General features: G+C 38.9%; 1 protein-coding gene across 7 annotated transcripts in view; it reads right to left on the bottom strand.

Annotated features, from left to right (window-relative positions):
• Positions 1-2,815: 2,815 nt before the first annotated feature.
• The window catches only part of nfasca (neurofascin homolog (chicken) a), a 62,908-nt gene continuing 51,188 nt past the window's right edge, over positions 2,816-14,535 (bottom strand). For 4 of the 7 annotated variants that reach the window (XM_087800222.1, XM_087800223.1, XM_087800225.1 and 1 more), the window contains 6 exons: positions 13,778-14,176; positions 12,017-12,139; positions 11,170-11,319; positions 9,770-9,898; positions 9,070-9,139; positions 2,816-6,541 (listed from right to left, as the gene is read on the bottom strand). In XM_087800222.1, coding sequence (XP_087656348.1) covers positions 6,313-6,541; positions 9,070-9,139; positions 9,770-9,898; positions 11,170-11,319; positions 12,017-12,139; positions 13,778-14,176 — 1,100 coding nt within the window. In that variant the 3' untranslated portion in view covers positions 2,816-6,312. The remainder of the gene's footprint in view (positions 6,542-9,069; positions 9,140-9,769; positions 9,899-11,169; positions 11,320-12,016; positions 12,140-13,777; positions 14,177-14,535) is intronic. The other 3 variants (XM_087800226.1, XM_087800227.1, XM_087800228.1) reach the window with 1 other exon arrangement.

Here is a 14,535-nt window from a genome sequence, read left to right as displayed (position 1 = left end):
GTTTGTGCAAAACTCTCTTTTCATTGAAATATTTACATTAGAAAATGTGCTTAAGCCCCGCCCACTGAACAAACGCATCGGTTTTCTGGAGATGAGATCTTGTTTACTGCAACCACACCTACTCTACCGAGACTAGTCAAAAATCAAGGTTTGTCATGCGCTTCATCCATCCTGGAATTCTCCACCTCCAGAGGACTCGTTGTGTAAACAAAGCAGGGCATGATTACAGCTGAAGTGGGTTTAACTTGTGAACAATAGGAATGTTACCGTAAAAAATAGTAGGTCCTCAAGTTCACATGGTTCAGGAGAATCATGCACGATGACATATTCCAGGAGTTAACTTTCGGTATGTGATGTCAGTTGTTGCGGCTAAACTGCAAGGACCCTGAATCTGACACCCCAGAAACCTGTGACCTACATCAGTGCAACTATTGAGCCAGACTCAAAAGTAAACTAAATTATTCATTATTTTTCATAAAAGCAGAGCAGTGTCCAGAACATGGAAAGATAAAAACAGATTTCCACATGTTTTTTTTTTACATATTTAATACAGTTTATATAATTTTTGCTTTAAAAACACATTTTGAAGTTTATCTACATTTTTCAGTAGTTTATATCCATCAAAAGAGTAATGCAATATGCACTTAGTTTTCCCTGGAGACAGTGTCCATCTAGTGTACAGTGCAGCACAATCGATGCTGCTGATGGAAAGCAGGTTCAAATCCGGCTAAGAAACTTGAGAGGTTCTTGAAAGTCCAGGCGAGTGCTGCGTCTGAACTCATGGAAGGTAGAAAGACCTATTCAGCCTTGTAACACATCTTAGAATGTGACAATATTAATAATAAAGTGAGCCCTTGTTAAACTTTTTTGTAACCACACAATATAACAATACGACTCAATATGTAAAAAAAAGTGTATAAAAATAGACAGGCCTGCGTGGTTTAATGCTCTCCAAAAAATGTCAAAAATATGAGTGTGTGCTGGGGATTCATTCAAAAGTAAATCTCCAAATATTAAACTTCTTTTTAACTGCCTTTTCTTTTGAAAGTATTATTCTCTCGTTGTGTCGTTGCTGCTGTTTGTGTTGTTGCAGCCGACGTTTAGTGCTCAATATCATGAAGGTGGAGGTTCAAGTGACTGAAAACAGCAGATTTATTTATTTATTTTAACTTGACCTTGTCAGTCGACCTCAGTTAACCTTCAGTACATTGATGATATTAGTTCAATCGTTAACGGTTCAAGTGTAAAAGGGAGGAGAGGTTATTTTCACCAAAACCAAATATTTATGTCTTTGTTCAAATGTGTCAAAACAATATCTACTGTCCGACATAAATCTAAGAAGCCCTAGCGGTTGATTTTGAAACATGTTTTCCATTTCTCCCTAGTGTTAGAATGTTGGAACTGCAACACCATCGATTCTCAGTCAGACACTGTTTGTGTTTTCATTTGTCTACTAAACAAGATAAAGGCTCTTGGTCAATTTCTGATTTCCAGTTTCTCGGTAACTTCAAAAAGTTCTCTTGTCAACATATTGGTCAAGACCACAATAAAGTTAATATCCTTTTTACAACTTGACGGTATTATGATATTTTTTGGAGGGTTTGGGTAGATTCATATCCTGTAGTTGTTAGTGTTTATTAATGAAGCAGTGAATGATTCTTTAGAGGTCAGTAGGTGGCGCCCTCAGTTTAAAAATGTTTCAATGATCAAGGTGTTCAAAGCAATAGATGTGCCATCTAGTGGACTTTGAAAAAACCCACTGCTACCTAAATGTTTATAAGTCCTCTAGTTGACATTTCCCTGAGCTGTTGGTTAATGTTTAATAAATGAATGCATTATTGCAAATGTCAAGTGAAAAGATTCCTTCAAAGCAGGGAAACTGCTAAAGAAAAACTCCATTAGTGGTTGTTGGTTCCATGTTATCTGAACTTGCTTCTTTTATTTTTTAATTGACTTCTGATTAGTTTTGTTGGTTATGTTGAACACGAAATACGTGAAGTATTTCGTGTTCAACATAACCACCTTTGGTATTTTATCATATCATTTTATATTCAACATTCATACTTGTGAAATGGACCATCGGGGAATGGGAAATGCAAAACAAACGTGTAAATGTCTTGAACTTAATTTCTAAATTTAACAGTTCTAAAAACTCTGAAAATAAATTTACTAATTATTGAACAACATTTCCAAATCGATAAAAAATTAACAAAAAAACATTTAAATTAAAAAAAAAACATCTTCAAATTCGGAATTGTATTAATTTATATACTTACAAAATCTATAAGTCATTTTCTTCTTTTTACACATTTTTGAACACATTTACAAACTCTTTAAATACATCGACAAAAATACATATTTTCTGCAGTGTGTAATGTTTTTCTTTTACCAGACTAATTTACTTAAGAGTTTGTTAAACCGGCCAGTAGATGGCGCCAAAGCGCCCCTGAGCGTTGTCAGACCTCTACTGCGCAAAAGTAAATCGTCTTATTTTAAAGCAGTTTAAAAATGAGTTTAATACTAGTTCATTGATGGAAGCAATTTTGACTTTAAATATGCACTGAAGAAATAAAAAAAAATTCCTGGATGGTGACAAAATCATACAAGATTCAAATGATTCATTTAAAACCATTAACCCATGTACTGTATGACTATGACCCCAGTTGAAATTCATTGACAAGCAATTTTAAATTTTATCCAGAAGGTTGATGTCCCAGAGGTGTGATTGATCTGTAGTTGTTCACAACAAACGTGTCTTCTATAGACTTGAGCTCATGAGGAGCATCTCCATCACAAAAGACCAGCAGACAAGAAGTTGAGAAAAGAGCTTTTTAATAAAGAAAGCTGAAGTTGCAACATGTCTTCATACGAGCATACATGGTGAATATATTTCTGCCTTGTCAGTTAAGTCCATGGACCTACAAAAGCTGCATGTAGAAGCAAGACGACCTGCTCTGATAGATATGAGAAAAAACATTTAGATGCTCAGATAAGCATGGATTTGAGATACGCCTGAGTGAGGAAAAATGAATGTTGCAGCTATTTTTAAAGATGCATCCAGCTTGTGTGTTTGTGGTGTTCGAGAACGAGAGAAAATAGAGACATGAAAAAAGACACTGACACTTTTGTACATCAATAACCCCGGGCCGGCAAATACGCAGCGACTCCCCGCGTGGACACGTGTAATGGCTACAACAGGTTAGTTCAAGGGTCGTGTAAAAGCATTTAAAACTAATTAAATAAAGATATCTTTCTTGTTGCAGTGATCTATTTCAGGGTGTGCCACGGCATCTTCTCTTGGACTCATTCAATATCATCGATGGATAAATATGTGTGAAGCAATTTGCTTTATATTTCATTCATTTTAAAAAACTATTGACTTCAATGATCAGTTTAAGATGCAGATGGCTGCGCTCAACACTCCATATCACAACAAAGTCTGTTATTTACAATTTTATCTTATTGCCTTTGTTGAACTTTTCATGGCTAACCTTCTTCAAATTGATGCTTCCTTTGATATTCCTAAATCTGTTACCATTCACTCCAGCTGGGGCGTTAGTATATGGATACATTTATAATGTGATTTAGATATGTATCTCAACATCCTTTTTCTAAAATAATTATGAGATCAATTATATTTAAATCTTTGGTTATAACATTTCTTAATTGATTCAGACTTTTCAAAATACTTGGGATCCAAACATAATTTAGGTGAAATTTAATTTATTATTGTTTTTTCTCCACCTCATTCTGGACATATCCCTGTATATTGAATTATAGAAATATTAAATTGACAATGGGGGAAACGTTTTAATTGTTAATCTCTGACAGCTTTTGTCTGACAGGACTCACCCTGAACTAGAACACAGCAGGCATCAAACCATCAGAAGGAAATCGGTTTTTACTCTCTGACTCGGAGGAATGTTTGAGTCTCATTTACAGCGCAAAGACTTCGATATAATCCATGATCCCTCAAGATGTGTCGTCAGACTGAAGCAAACCGCAAGCAAGTTTCTGGGGAGTGCAAATGTTTGACAAACAAAATGTCAAACTACAGATTCTCAAAATTTTTCTGAATTGATAAATAGCATTTAAGAGGGCTGATCAAATATGTACAAGATATATGATGTGTCAGGATGTACCAAATATATTTGACAAATAAATACAGTAAGAACACTCATAATAATATGACATAAATCTCAACAATAAATACAATGCAATATGAGGAGCAGCACAAGTAAGACCAACAAACACAAACTTTACTTGTGAAAATTCCAGCTGCTACTTACACATGTTGAACAGTTTTTTTTGTTATTTTTTTTTAAATGATGGCTTTCCAACAAAAAAAAAAGGTGAACTATTGAATGCAAAATGAACCTATGAGTTATGAGTGAACTGTAGTTGTCTGATTTCAGCACTGGAAGGGTTAAGAGTGCACTTAGTAGCTACAGTACTGTCACGCGTCAAAATAAATAAATAAATAAATAAATACTTTTAAAAATCGAAATGAACAACGTGGAGCATGACCTACTCCTAAAAAATAAATTCTGTTAGTGCTACATTTTCCTTTCTTTCCTGTTCTTTTTTTTCGCACTTTTTCTTTTTGCTCCAAAATATTTCTAGCGGTTTCTTGAGTTCAACCAAGCCGAGAGAAGATAAGGCAGCAGGGGGGAGAATGCTGGTGCCACAACATCGACAGTTACACTGGAACGGGCTCTTCAGTCCATCGAAGCAAACCGACCTTTGTCTGTTTCGCAAATACAAAAATGTGGGTTTAAAATTAAAAAATATATTTTCCAATGAAAACTAGATTTATTGTTTATTTAACGATGCTATTTGTAGTTTTGCTAACTGCACTCACAAGTCATAGTCGCCCCGGGACAAAATTTTGGCAAGTTAGTTAATAAATATTTGTGATTTTTAAATTGTGAAAAGTCATTAATCGTCATTATTTACATAACAGTGGTGTCAATCTCTATATTGCAAAAAATAAAAGAAAACAAACTGTGACCCCGATTCCTTTTTTTTTTTTTTTTTTTTGTTAACATACGGGCAGATTTACTGACATCTCTGTTTGTACATTAGTACAAGGCGTGCGCTCGTTTGACTCTCATGCGACAGGTGGAATCTTAGTCTGGGCCTAGTTCTCGTGTGAATCCACCTGTTTTTCTTGTCAATGTAAGGAATCAAATATTTTCCAAACAAGTATTACAATTGTGTTGTTTAAGTCTTCTTTCATCGATGCAATTCCTCTTCATTTAAGCCATGATGCCGTCTTGACAACAGTGTTTTAGAATGCGCTAAATAAAGACACACTTTCTTTCGTGGAAAAGCCTTGATAAATCAGACAGTGACCCCTTAAATTAAGAGTTAATTGCAGCAAATATACTCGCCAACTACTGCATGCTGTCTCGCAAGCTTGGGAGGTTTCAGTGCCGAAAGAGGTTTTCACAAGTTTAAAAAGTAAATCTGCGCCGTCTTGCTCAAATATAAGGAAACACAGTTTGACCAAATGTGTGTTTTGTTTTTTTCAACCCAATACTAGATAACCAAAAAACAACAACACAAGGGAATTGGGTTGTCAAACAACACAATAAAAAAAAAAAGATAAATAAATATCAAGTCAATACAGCATTAGCATGTGATCTCAAGCAGCGCTTCAATGATCCGCTTTCACTTCACTCACAAGCACCTCGATTCAAAGACAAAGTGAAGGTATCGACCGTCTCGACGGGACCATAAATATTCAAAGTATATTGTTACGGATCATTCCAAACAAAGAAAAAAGAAGTCAATGAAAAGAGGTGCATAGTTTTGCAGGGCACTTACTTGAGTGCAAAGACTTAACTCAGTGTCTATTTGGATGAAATCATCTAACGGCTGCGGAGAAACTGAAACCTCTGTGTGATTATCAATATGATAGACATATTGGCCAGCATCCGGAGGAGTGGGATGACTGATATGCTTTGTGTGGGTGTTAGTAAGCAGATATGTATAGGAGCAGAAACAAAACAACTTTTTTTTCTTGTTGGTATCTTGAAACTCCATCAGCTATCTGGAAGGCACACATCAAGTCTGTGTGAAGAAGGACAGGACGACGGATGAGGAAACATTCGTCCGAACATCCGAGTCCAATTCCTTTCCTTGTCTGGAACAATAAAGTTTGGTTTCGCTTTTCCTTCGTCACCGCACCAAAAAAGAAAACCTCCAGACCTGCTGTTGTGGATTCTCTACATGGGTGTGTGTTGGTGTGTGTGCAGAGAGGGTTTGCACGTCAGTGAGCCAATGAGCAGTCCTTCTGTCTCAAGGACACTACGCCAGTGAGTAGATGGCGTTGACGGGTGACGTGGCCTCTGAGCTCTCGTTGCCTTCCGTCTCGTCTTTGTCCTTCTTGACCGTGTACTGGCCGATGAAAGAGCCGTCCTCGTTGAACTGGCCGTCGCCTCCTTCGCCGTAGTCCACCAGACTGTCGTCGCTCTCCTTCACGTTGCCTTCCAGGGATGTTTGGCTTCCTTGCAGCGGCTTGTTGTCCTCGTCGCTGCTGCAGAGAGAAGGTCGAGGGTCAAACCGATGATCGCACGTTCGGGGAAACGGAGCGGAACCTTGACCCCCAAAGTTAAAGTAGCAAATGCAGGATCAGGAATCATGTCAGAACCGGCTTGAACTATTTCATCCTGGACCTTTTCGTAAAAGAAACTGTCTCTTTAGGGAAAGAACATGCTCGAGGAAGTGATTGCAAAAGTGCTGCAACTCTGGGCAATAAACCTTTATTTACTCCTGTCATGCATTTAGAGGAACCATGCACCGTGACATCCACAGAGAGGAGAGAAGACGAGAAGAAAAGAAAAAAAGGACAGTAGAGACTATGACCAGAAAAGATAGACCAGAAGAAAGAAAGAAAAGAAGAGGAAATGTAGTGGAAGAATAATAACTAGAAAGATTACAGAAAGGAAAAGTCAAAGCAGAGACGGAAACAGATCAAAATATGGAGAGATGGTGGGAAAACAGAGATATAAAGAGAAGTTAAAAGAGAAGTGGATGTAGAGAATTGATGACAAAGCAGGAGAGATTGTGACCAGAAACAAAGATGTTCCTTCAGACAAAGTTCTCTCTCCAGTCTTTGTGAAGGAAGCAGACATTGGCGACCGTCATAGGTGTGATCTCTGCTTTCACCTCCGTCAGCGAGTCCCGTGTTTCACCCGCGGACGCCGGGAGTTCCTTCTCAAAGGCAGCGAGTTCTATTAGGAGGTCTTGCTTATTCGGCAGAGTATGCATTGAAAATAAGTAATTGAATTTTTCCTGAAGTCAGTTTCTCCTCGAGTCAGCATGTAAAATATGAAAGTATTGGCAGATAACGACAGACGTGTTTTAGATCGTGATGGTCCAAAGCTTCATGAAGCAGTGTCATTATTTTCAGAGTCCACTAGATGGCGGCCTCTGCACTACTTTACTTTGTTTTGAACAACTGTTCTAATGAAACATCACATCATTTTTAAACTGATGGCGCCACCTACTGACCATTTCTGGGCTGACCTTTCAGATAATAAAACTTTCCACCTAACGTTGCAAATCATCTCCAACCAGGTAGTTTAGATAAACAGAGACTGAAAACCAAGCTAAGTATCGCAGTGATGAGCTGTCTTTCCACCAGCTCTCAACACAACACCACAGACGCGGTCAAGTAGGATTGTTTCCAATAAAAACGGGACTGTTTTTGATACTTCACTTCGCTACGTTTTCACTTCAAGCATTTTTTTTCAGAAAAAATAAATCACAAATAATTTCCAGTGCAAAAAAACACTTGCCAACAAGTCACAAATCAATATAATGTTAACTGTGTTTGTCATTTATCAGATTTACTTAAGAAAAGTCCTCATCTTATCAAGTTTTGATCATGCCTTGGTACCAAAACTTGGCACCATTTTGGTCGGTGCCACAAAATAACAGGTAAAAATAAAATCAGAGCTCAACTTTTCTTCTCATACACTTAGTGAGACTTCGGCAGTGATACGTTGGCTGGAGTCATGGAACTCATTTTCATTTTTATTTGGCTCTATTGTTCATTTTTACTATTGGCTCCACGAAGCCGAGACCCTGACTTGACTGGGTATAGAGAAAACATGAATCCTACGTTTGTTTTTTCTTATCTACCCATCCTCTTAGCTAAATCTAAAACTCAACATCAACGTTGTAAATAGAGTCGAGCAAACAAAAATACGGTAACCTCTGCAAATGTCAAACATTGTAAGGTTTCAGAAATAAAACCTTGGTGCAGTTCTTGAATAAGCCCACACCTGCCTTAGCAGCAGCAGCTATTTCTGGTCTCACTGTATAGAGGAATCTTCTATAGCAGTAAGCACTATCAGTCGGCTGGAGATGCACTTATCAGGCACTGGTGCATCCCACCGCATCCCTCGGACATGCTCAGGCCAAGAGAGATGTTGTTCTCAAACTCGGGTACCTGTTCTCGTTCTCATTCTCAGGGACAGATGGCTCATTTCAGCGTGGGGAGAAGGACGGACGACACACAGGGAGACAGAGGGAGGTGGCGGGGAAGAAGGATGACACGTATGAGGATTGACAGACACACACACACACACACAAACACACACACACACACAAGTATACTGATTCTGAAGCCACAGTGCCACTGGGAAATGAGTCGTGCACTTATCTTGGCTGGAGGGAGAAGGAAGTGTGTTAGAACTCATTATTGTCCAACAAACACGGGCGAGACTTGTCATCGGTCTCAGCGTTACACAATATTAGTCGATCTAAGCAATTATTCACATTCACATGGTAATCTGAATTATTCGAGTTAAACAGGTTGTGGCGATTATCGATATCAGTAGGTCACATGTTAGAGGTTTTAATAGAGAGAAGAAAACTGGAGCGTCAGGTCAACCTGGAGAGGAAGAAAAAAAAAACAAGACTGAGCCAAGACAACTGAGTAATGATAGACACTGGATTATGAACACAAATGTGTATGAAAGTATGTACAAAACTGTTTAATAATACAGAAGTCCTTCATAAGCAAACCTCCCATCAGCCATGTTTTATAAGACTTACTGGTAATCGAATGATCCATCCTGGTCTTTATGATCCACAGGGTCCAACGGGAGATCTTTCTTTTCACGCACTGGCAAAGAAAAGAGCCGATGGTTACAGTTGCTTGAACTCAATGCTGGGATTGTTCTTCTTTATGATTCCAAACACATTTTCCCCCCCACTTTGCCTCTTACTGCATATGTTCAACATCGAAAATAATTATTCAAAAGGAACTATACAGCAGTTCCTACTCGGATTGAGATGAAAACAAACATCCAGATGACTTATCCACAAGTATATTCTTACTTCCAATCTCACTTTATCAAGACACAATTATTTAGAAATCCCCAGTTATTCCTCTTCTCCATCCTCCATATGTGTATCTCATCACATCTACATCTGCTACATCTTCACATTTGCACAATCGGGCTTTCCACTTTCCTAGCTATTCCTAACTTCCACCCTTTCCTCCTTCTCTCCTCTTTAAAGTACTCAGGTTCTCAGGTTTGGAAAAACTGTTCTTGTGATGACAAGATGTTTATTCACTCTCACAGTTTCTCTGCAGGGAATGCAGAAGCTGGTCTGGTCTACAAGTTCTCACACACAAAAAGGTCCTCCAGAAACTGTTTGAGCCACTTAAAGACCAGAACTTTTCAAAGCCCATCATCCAAACAAATCTATCATAATGTGTTTGTAGTGTCACGTGGCGTCGAGGTCTCACCTGGATATTTGCCTCCTCGACTCCTCTTGATGAAGCAAACTATGAGAAGGATTAAGATGATTAAGGCGATTGCACACATCAGGCCGATGAACCAGCCTTGGGTCGCGATGTCCACCTGATCTATATAAGCTGCACACAGAAGAGAAGACACAGTTCCAGGGTTAGTTGTTTTTTCCCTTCGATTGAAAGCAGCATCTTAACATAACATCACATTGAGTTTCTCTCATCGGTAAGACGGAGAGTCACAAACCTGAGTAGACATTTCTGGGCTGTGTTGAAGCAGAAAAGAGTTCAGATGATAACATGAGGACAACCTACAGTTCTTGAAAGCATCTGTGCAGCCGACATTTTGAGGTGAAAACAAGCAAGTTTTATCAACGTTAAATACCACAAATATGTATCTGGGCGCCCCTGGTGGCTCAACAGACACATGGAACGAAACCAAAAATGATTGAACGGAAAGAGGGGACTTTGAATGAAAATCTTTATGAAAACTTGTCTATTTAACAAATTTAACAATTACTATCATTAGAAGGTTTTTCCATGTTTCTGCAAGTATTTGGCCTGTGTCAATATTGTGCACGTCATCAATTGTAAGTAAGTAAGTAAGTAAGTAATTTTTATTTATATAGCGCCATTCCAAACCAGGGTCACAAAGCACTTAAACAATCAAAACAATATTCAATAAAGTATATACTTTAAAGATCAAGATAAAACTGATAACACAACAGGAGTTCCAGAAAATATTATAATATTTAAAGCTAGAGAGTTCTACTACATGTGTCATGATTGTAAAACAAAAAATCAAACCAATGCAACAAAAAACAAAGACAGAAAGTTGAAATTGATGCTTTTAAATGCAGTTTTAAATGTAATGATGTATATTTGGATCGGTTTAGGACCAAGAAGGTTGAATGTCTTCAAGGAAAGTTGATGCTAGAATTGCGATGGATGGTTTAAATATAAAAGCTGGACAACCACTGTTGTATCTTAGATTAGCTGTATATACAGTACATTGTCCCTTTTTTCAGAGCAGCAAAACATCCATTTTTGGAACTCTTGATTCTGGATCGGTCTATTTTCCCTTAACTGTGTCACAGCGATGCAGCAAATCACAAATTCAGACAAGAGTCAATTTTGGGGGAAACTGGAGTTCCCTCAAATAACTCTGGCAAACCTTTGGAGAGCAGACCAAATCCACACAAAGGTGTTTCGGAATCACTCGAACTGCAGCCATAAATATTTAAGGCTGGAGCATCAACCAGTTTGCCACCATGCGGCCTTTGAGAAAACTCGAGTTTGACAAACTTGACGTGGCAACCGACCATGCAGGTAGAGCAGACACTATCAGAGCAGTACCAAGAGTAGCCAGCACTCTGCCGGACCTGGTGCACGCTCACCTGATTTGGTCTTAAAGGCGACAGAATTGCTGGTGATGCTCTCAAACTCTTGGGAGTAAACTCTCACTTGGTACTTGGCGCCAGCAATCAAATCCAGCACCGTGAATGGGGGCTGCTGTTTCACGAGGATATTTCTCACACTCTGGTCTCCTTAGAGAAACAAGAAAAGGGCCAATCACACTCCACGGCGGGGGTCATGTGGGCTCTGCATTCAGACTGATGTCGTGAGGCTACGATGAAAGTGCATGCATTGACCTTTTACTGGATGCAGAGCCTCTTAAATGATAGTTAAAATATTGTACTTGTGTTGATGATGGACATATAATATTACCTAAGATCAAAGTTATTTAAAAAGCAAGTTATTTAAATTTGCTTTAGAAAAATCTTGAATATAAATCATGTAATTCTTCCTTATATAAATTCAATGGAATTTGCTAATTATTCTATCCAGTTGTTATTTAGATTTAATTAAGTAAATTCTACAATTTGCTAACAAACATTAGTGGAAAAAAATTGCATTTTATTTGCTCTATTTTTTTTAAACTTAAATATTAGCAGGAGTAACAGAGTAAATACTTATAGAAGTTATAAGTCTTTCATGAGTGAATAAATAGGTTTAAATAATATATATAAATATTATAATATTTGTATGACGTTAATTTCTCCATGCAATGTTACTGCAGGATTCATAAATGCTAACCATCATCTAACAAGCAAAATCTGAGGAACATCTTGGAAACAGATGTTGAATTTATTCTTCTTGTCTTTAGTTATTCTCAAATAAACAATTGTAACTTTACTTTAAGTTTTTATGGTTTGGTCAGTGGTTCTGGTTCTGGTTCCTTACTGTCCATTATGAATTCGATCATAAATTTGCTGCTGGCGATCGGGAAGGTGTGTTTCCAGCTGACATTAGCGTAGTTACTGTTAGCCTCCACTGTCAGATTGCTGATCTCCCACCCAGGGGGCGCTAGAAGCAGGAAGTCAGGGGTAAAGGCTGATGTTAGGGTGAATATGACAACATCAACAAGTCGGTAGTAAAAGGGGTCCTATCCTGCATTTCCAACTTTTCTGACTTATTTAAAAAAAAAGTAATTGTACTTTTACTGTTACTTTTACTGAGAACTCAGTTTTCACACACTTACGTTCCAAGTTCTACTTAATGAAACCAGCTTTTATTATTGCGCAACATGGCTCCACTGGCTTCCAGGATCACTTTAAAAGGCGCAGAAATAATCAGGATAGGATCCCATCAGTTACACCTCGATTTCTATCAAACATTTATGAAACTCAAACAAAACAATGACCTGAGCACGGCCAACAAGATCTGCAGTACTAAAGTGCTACTCAATTTGAGTGTGTGTGTGTTTGTGTGTGTGAAGGAGAGAGTGTATGTGTGAGTGTGTGTGTGTGTGTGTGAGGGAGAGAGTGTATGTGTGAGTGTGTCTGTAAGTTAGTGAGTGAGAGAGTGTGTGAGTGAAAGTGAGTGGGTAGGAGTGAGTGACATATTGTGCGTTAGTATGATAGTGTGTGAGAGAAATAGTGTGTGTGAGAGAAGGGAAAATAGTGAAAGAGTGATTAAGTGAGAGGTTGCACGTAAGAGTGATAGTGTGTGAGAGACAAAGTTAGTGTGTGTGTGTGTGTGTGTGAGAGAGTGATTAAGTGAGTGAGTGTGTGTGTGTAAGAGTGATAGTGAGTGAGAGAATAAGGTAGAGCGTGAGTGATTTTAGAGGGTGAGTGAGTGAAAGAATGAGTGAGAGCATGAGAGTTTTAGTGTGTGTGAGAAAGAAAGAGTGTGAGTCAAGGTGTGCGTGAGGGTTTTAGTGTGTGTGAGAGAGAGTGATTAAGTGAGTGAGTGTGTGTGTATGAGTGAGTGAGAGAATAAAGTAGAGATTGAGGGAGTGATTTCAGAGGGTGAGTGAGTGAAAGAATGAGTGAGAGCATGAGAGTTTTAGTGTGTGTGAGAAAGAAAGAGAGTGAGTCAAGGTGTGCGTGAGAGTTTTAGTGTGTGTGAGAGAGAGTGATTAAGTGAGCGAGTGTGTAAGAGTGATAGTGAGTGAGAGAATAAGGTAGAGAGTGAGTGATTTCAGAGGGTGAGTGAGTGAAAGAGTGCGTCAAGATGTGCATGAGAGTTTTAGTGTGTGTGAGAAAGAAAGAGAGTGAGTCAAGGTGTGCGTGAGAGAGAGTGATTAAGTGAGTGAGTGTGAGTGTGTAAGAGTGATAGTGAGTGAGTGAATAAGGTAGAGATTGAGGGAGTGATTTCAGAGGGTGAGTGAGTGAAAGAATGAGTGAGAGCATGAGAGTTTTAGTGTATGTGAGAAAGAAAGAGTGTGAGCCAAGGTGTGCGTGAGAGGCTTTTTGAGAAAATAAAAGTAAACATGTGTAAGTGAGTGAGAGAGTGTTTAAAAATGGAGTGAATAAATGTGTGTGTTAGAAAGAGTGTTTATACAAAGTAAATGGTTTATGTGATTGTTTTATATCTTATACTTTTTACTTTAATAAACTACTTTCTTTCTTATTCATATTTTTCCATAAGCACGTCAATGTACATGAGAAACCTTCAAGTGTTGTTTAAATAAAACATGTCCAAGAGAACAACGTCCTGTACCCAAAACATTCTCATCCACACGCATGGTGGTGACTGGTACGGGCTTGGTGGTGCCAGGGGTGGTCTCAGGGGTCGGGGTCTCAGGGGTCGGGGTCTCAGGGGTCGTGGGAGCAGTGGTCGTGGGAGCAGTGGTAGTACTAGTCGTAGTAGTAGTAGTCGGAGGAGTGGTCGTGGGGGGGGCAGAGGGGGGAGGGACAGTAGGTTCTGAGCTAGGAGGTTCTGGTCGAGCCACAGTAGGAGAAGGCGAGGGAGGAAGAGAGACAGCGGTGGAAGCCGGAGCCAGAGAAGGAAAGGCTGAAGGTGCAGAGCTAAGAGCTGAGCGATCGACTGTAGTAGGAGACAGAGGAGCCAGAGGAGGAGCAGTTGGAGCGAGAGCCAAAGACACATCGGTGGCCTCCACTGCAGGCGAGGAGGAGGGAAAGAGCACAAGAGTTAAAGACAAGACAGCAGCTACAACTCGCAAACACTGACACAGACACACATAATATTGCTCAATGTGAAGCTGTAGAGAAGCGGTTCCCGACATCGAGGCCATGAGACACAGAAGGAAATCGTTTTATCTTCTGCTTTACTGATCATTACTGTCTGAAAGGTGTTTTATTAAGGGACAAATAGACAAGAGTTTCTTATATGAAACGTTAGCTTGTGACTTCTGAAACACTAAGACCATTGTTGTGGTCAATAATACATTTAAAACAAAGCCTGTAAACTTGTAAAAATGACAAAGTATTTATGGGACCATCTTGCTACAGAAAAAC

Source organism: Callionymus lyra, chromosome 10 (assembly GCF_982586985.1).
Source record: "Callionymus lyra chromosome 10, fCalLyr1.hap1.1, whole genome shotgun sequence".
Lineage (NCBI taxonomy): Eukaryota > Metazoa > Chordata > Actinopteri > Syngnathiformes > Callionymidae > Callionymus > Callionymus lyra.
This window is presented reverse-complemented; position numbering and strand designations above follow the sequence as displayed.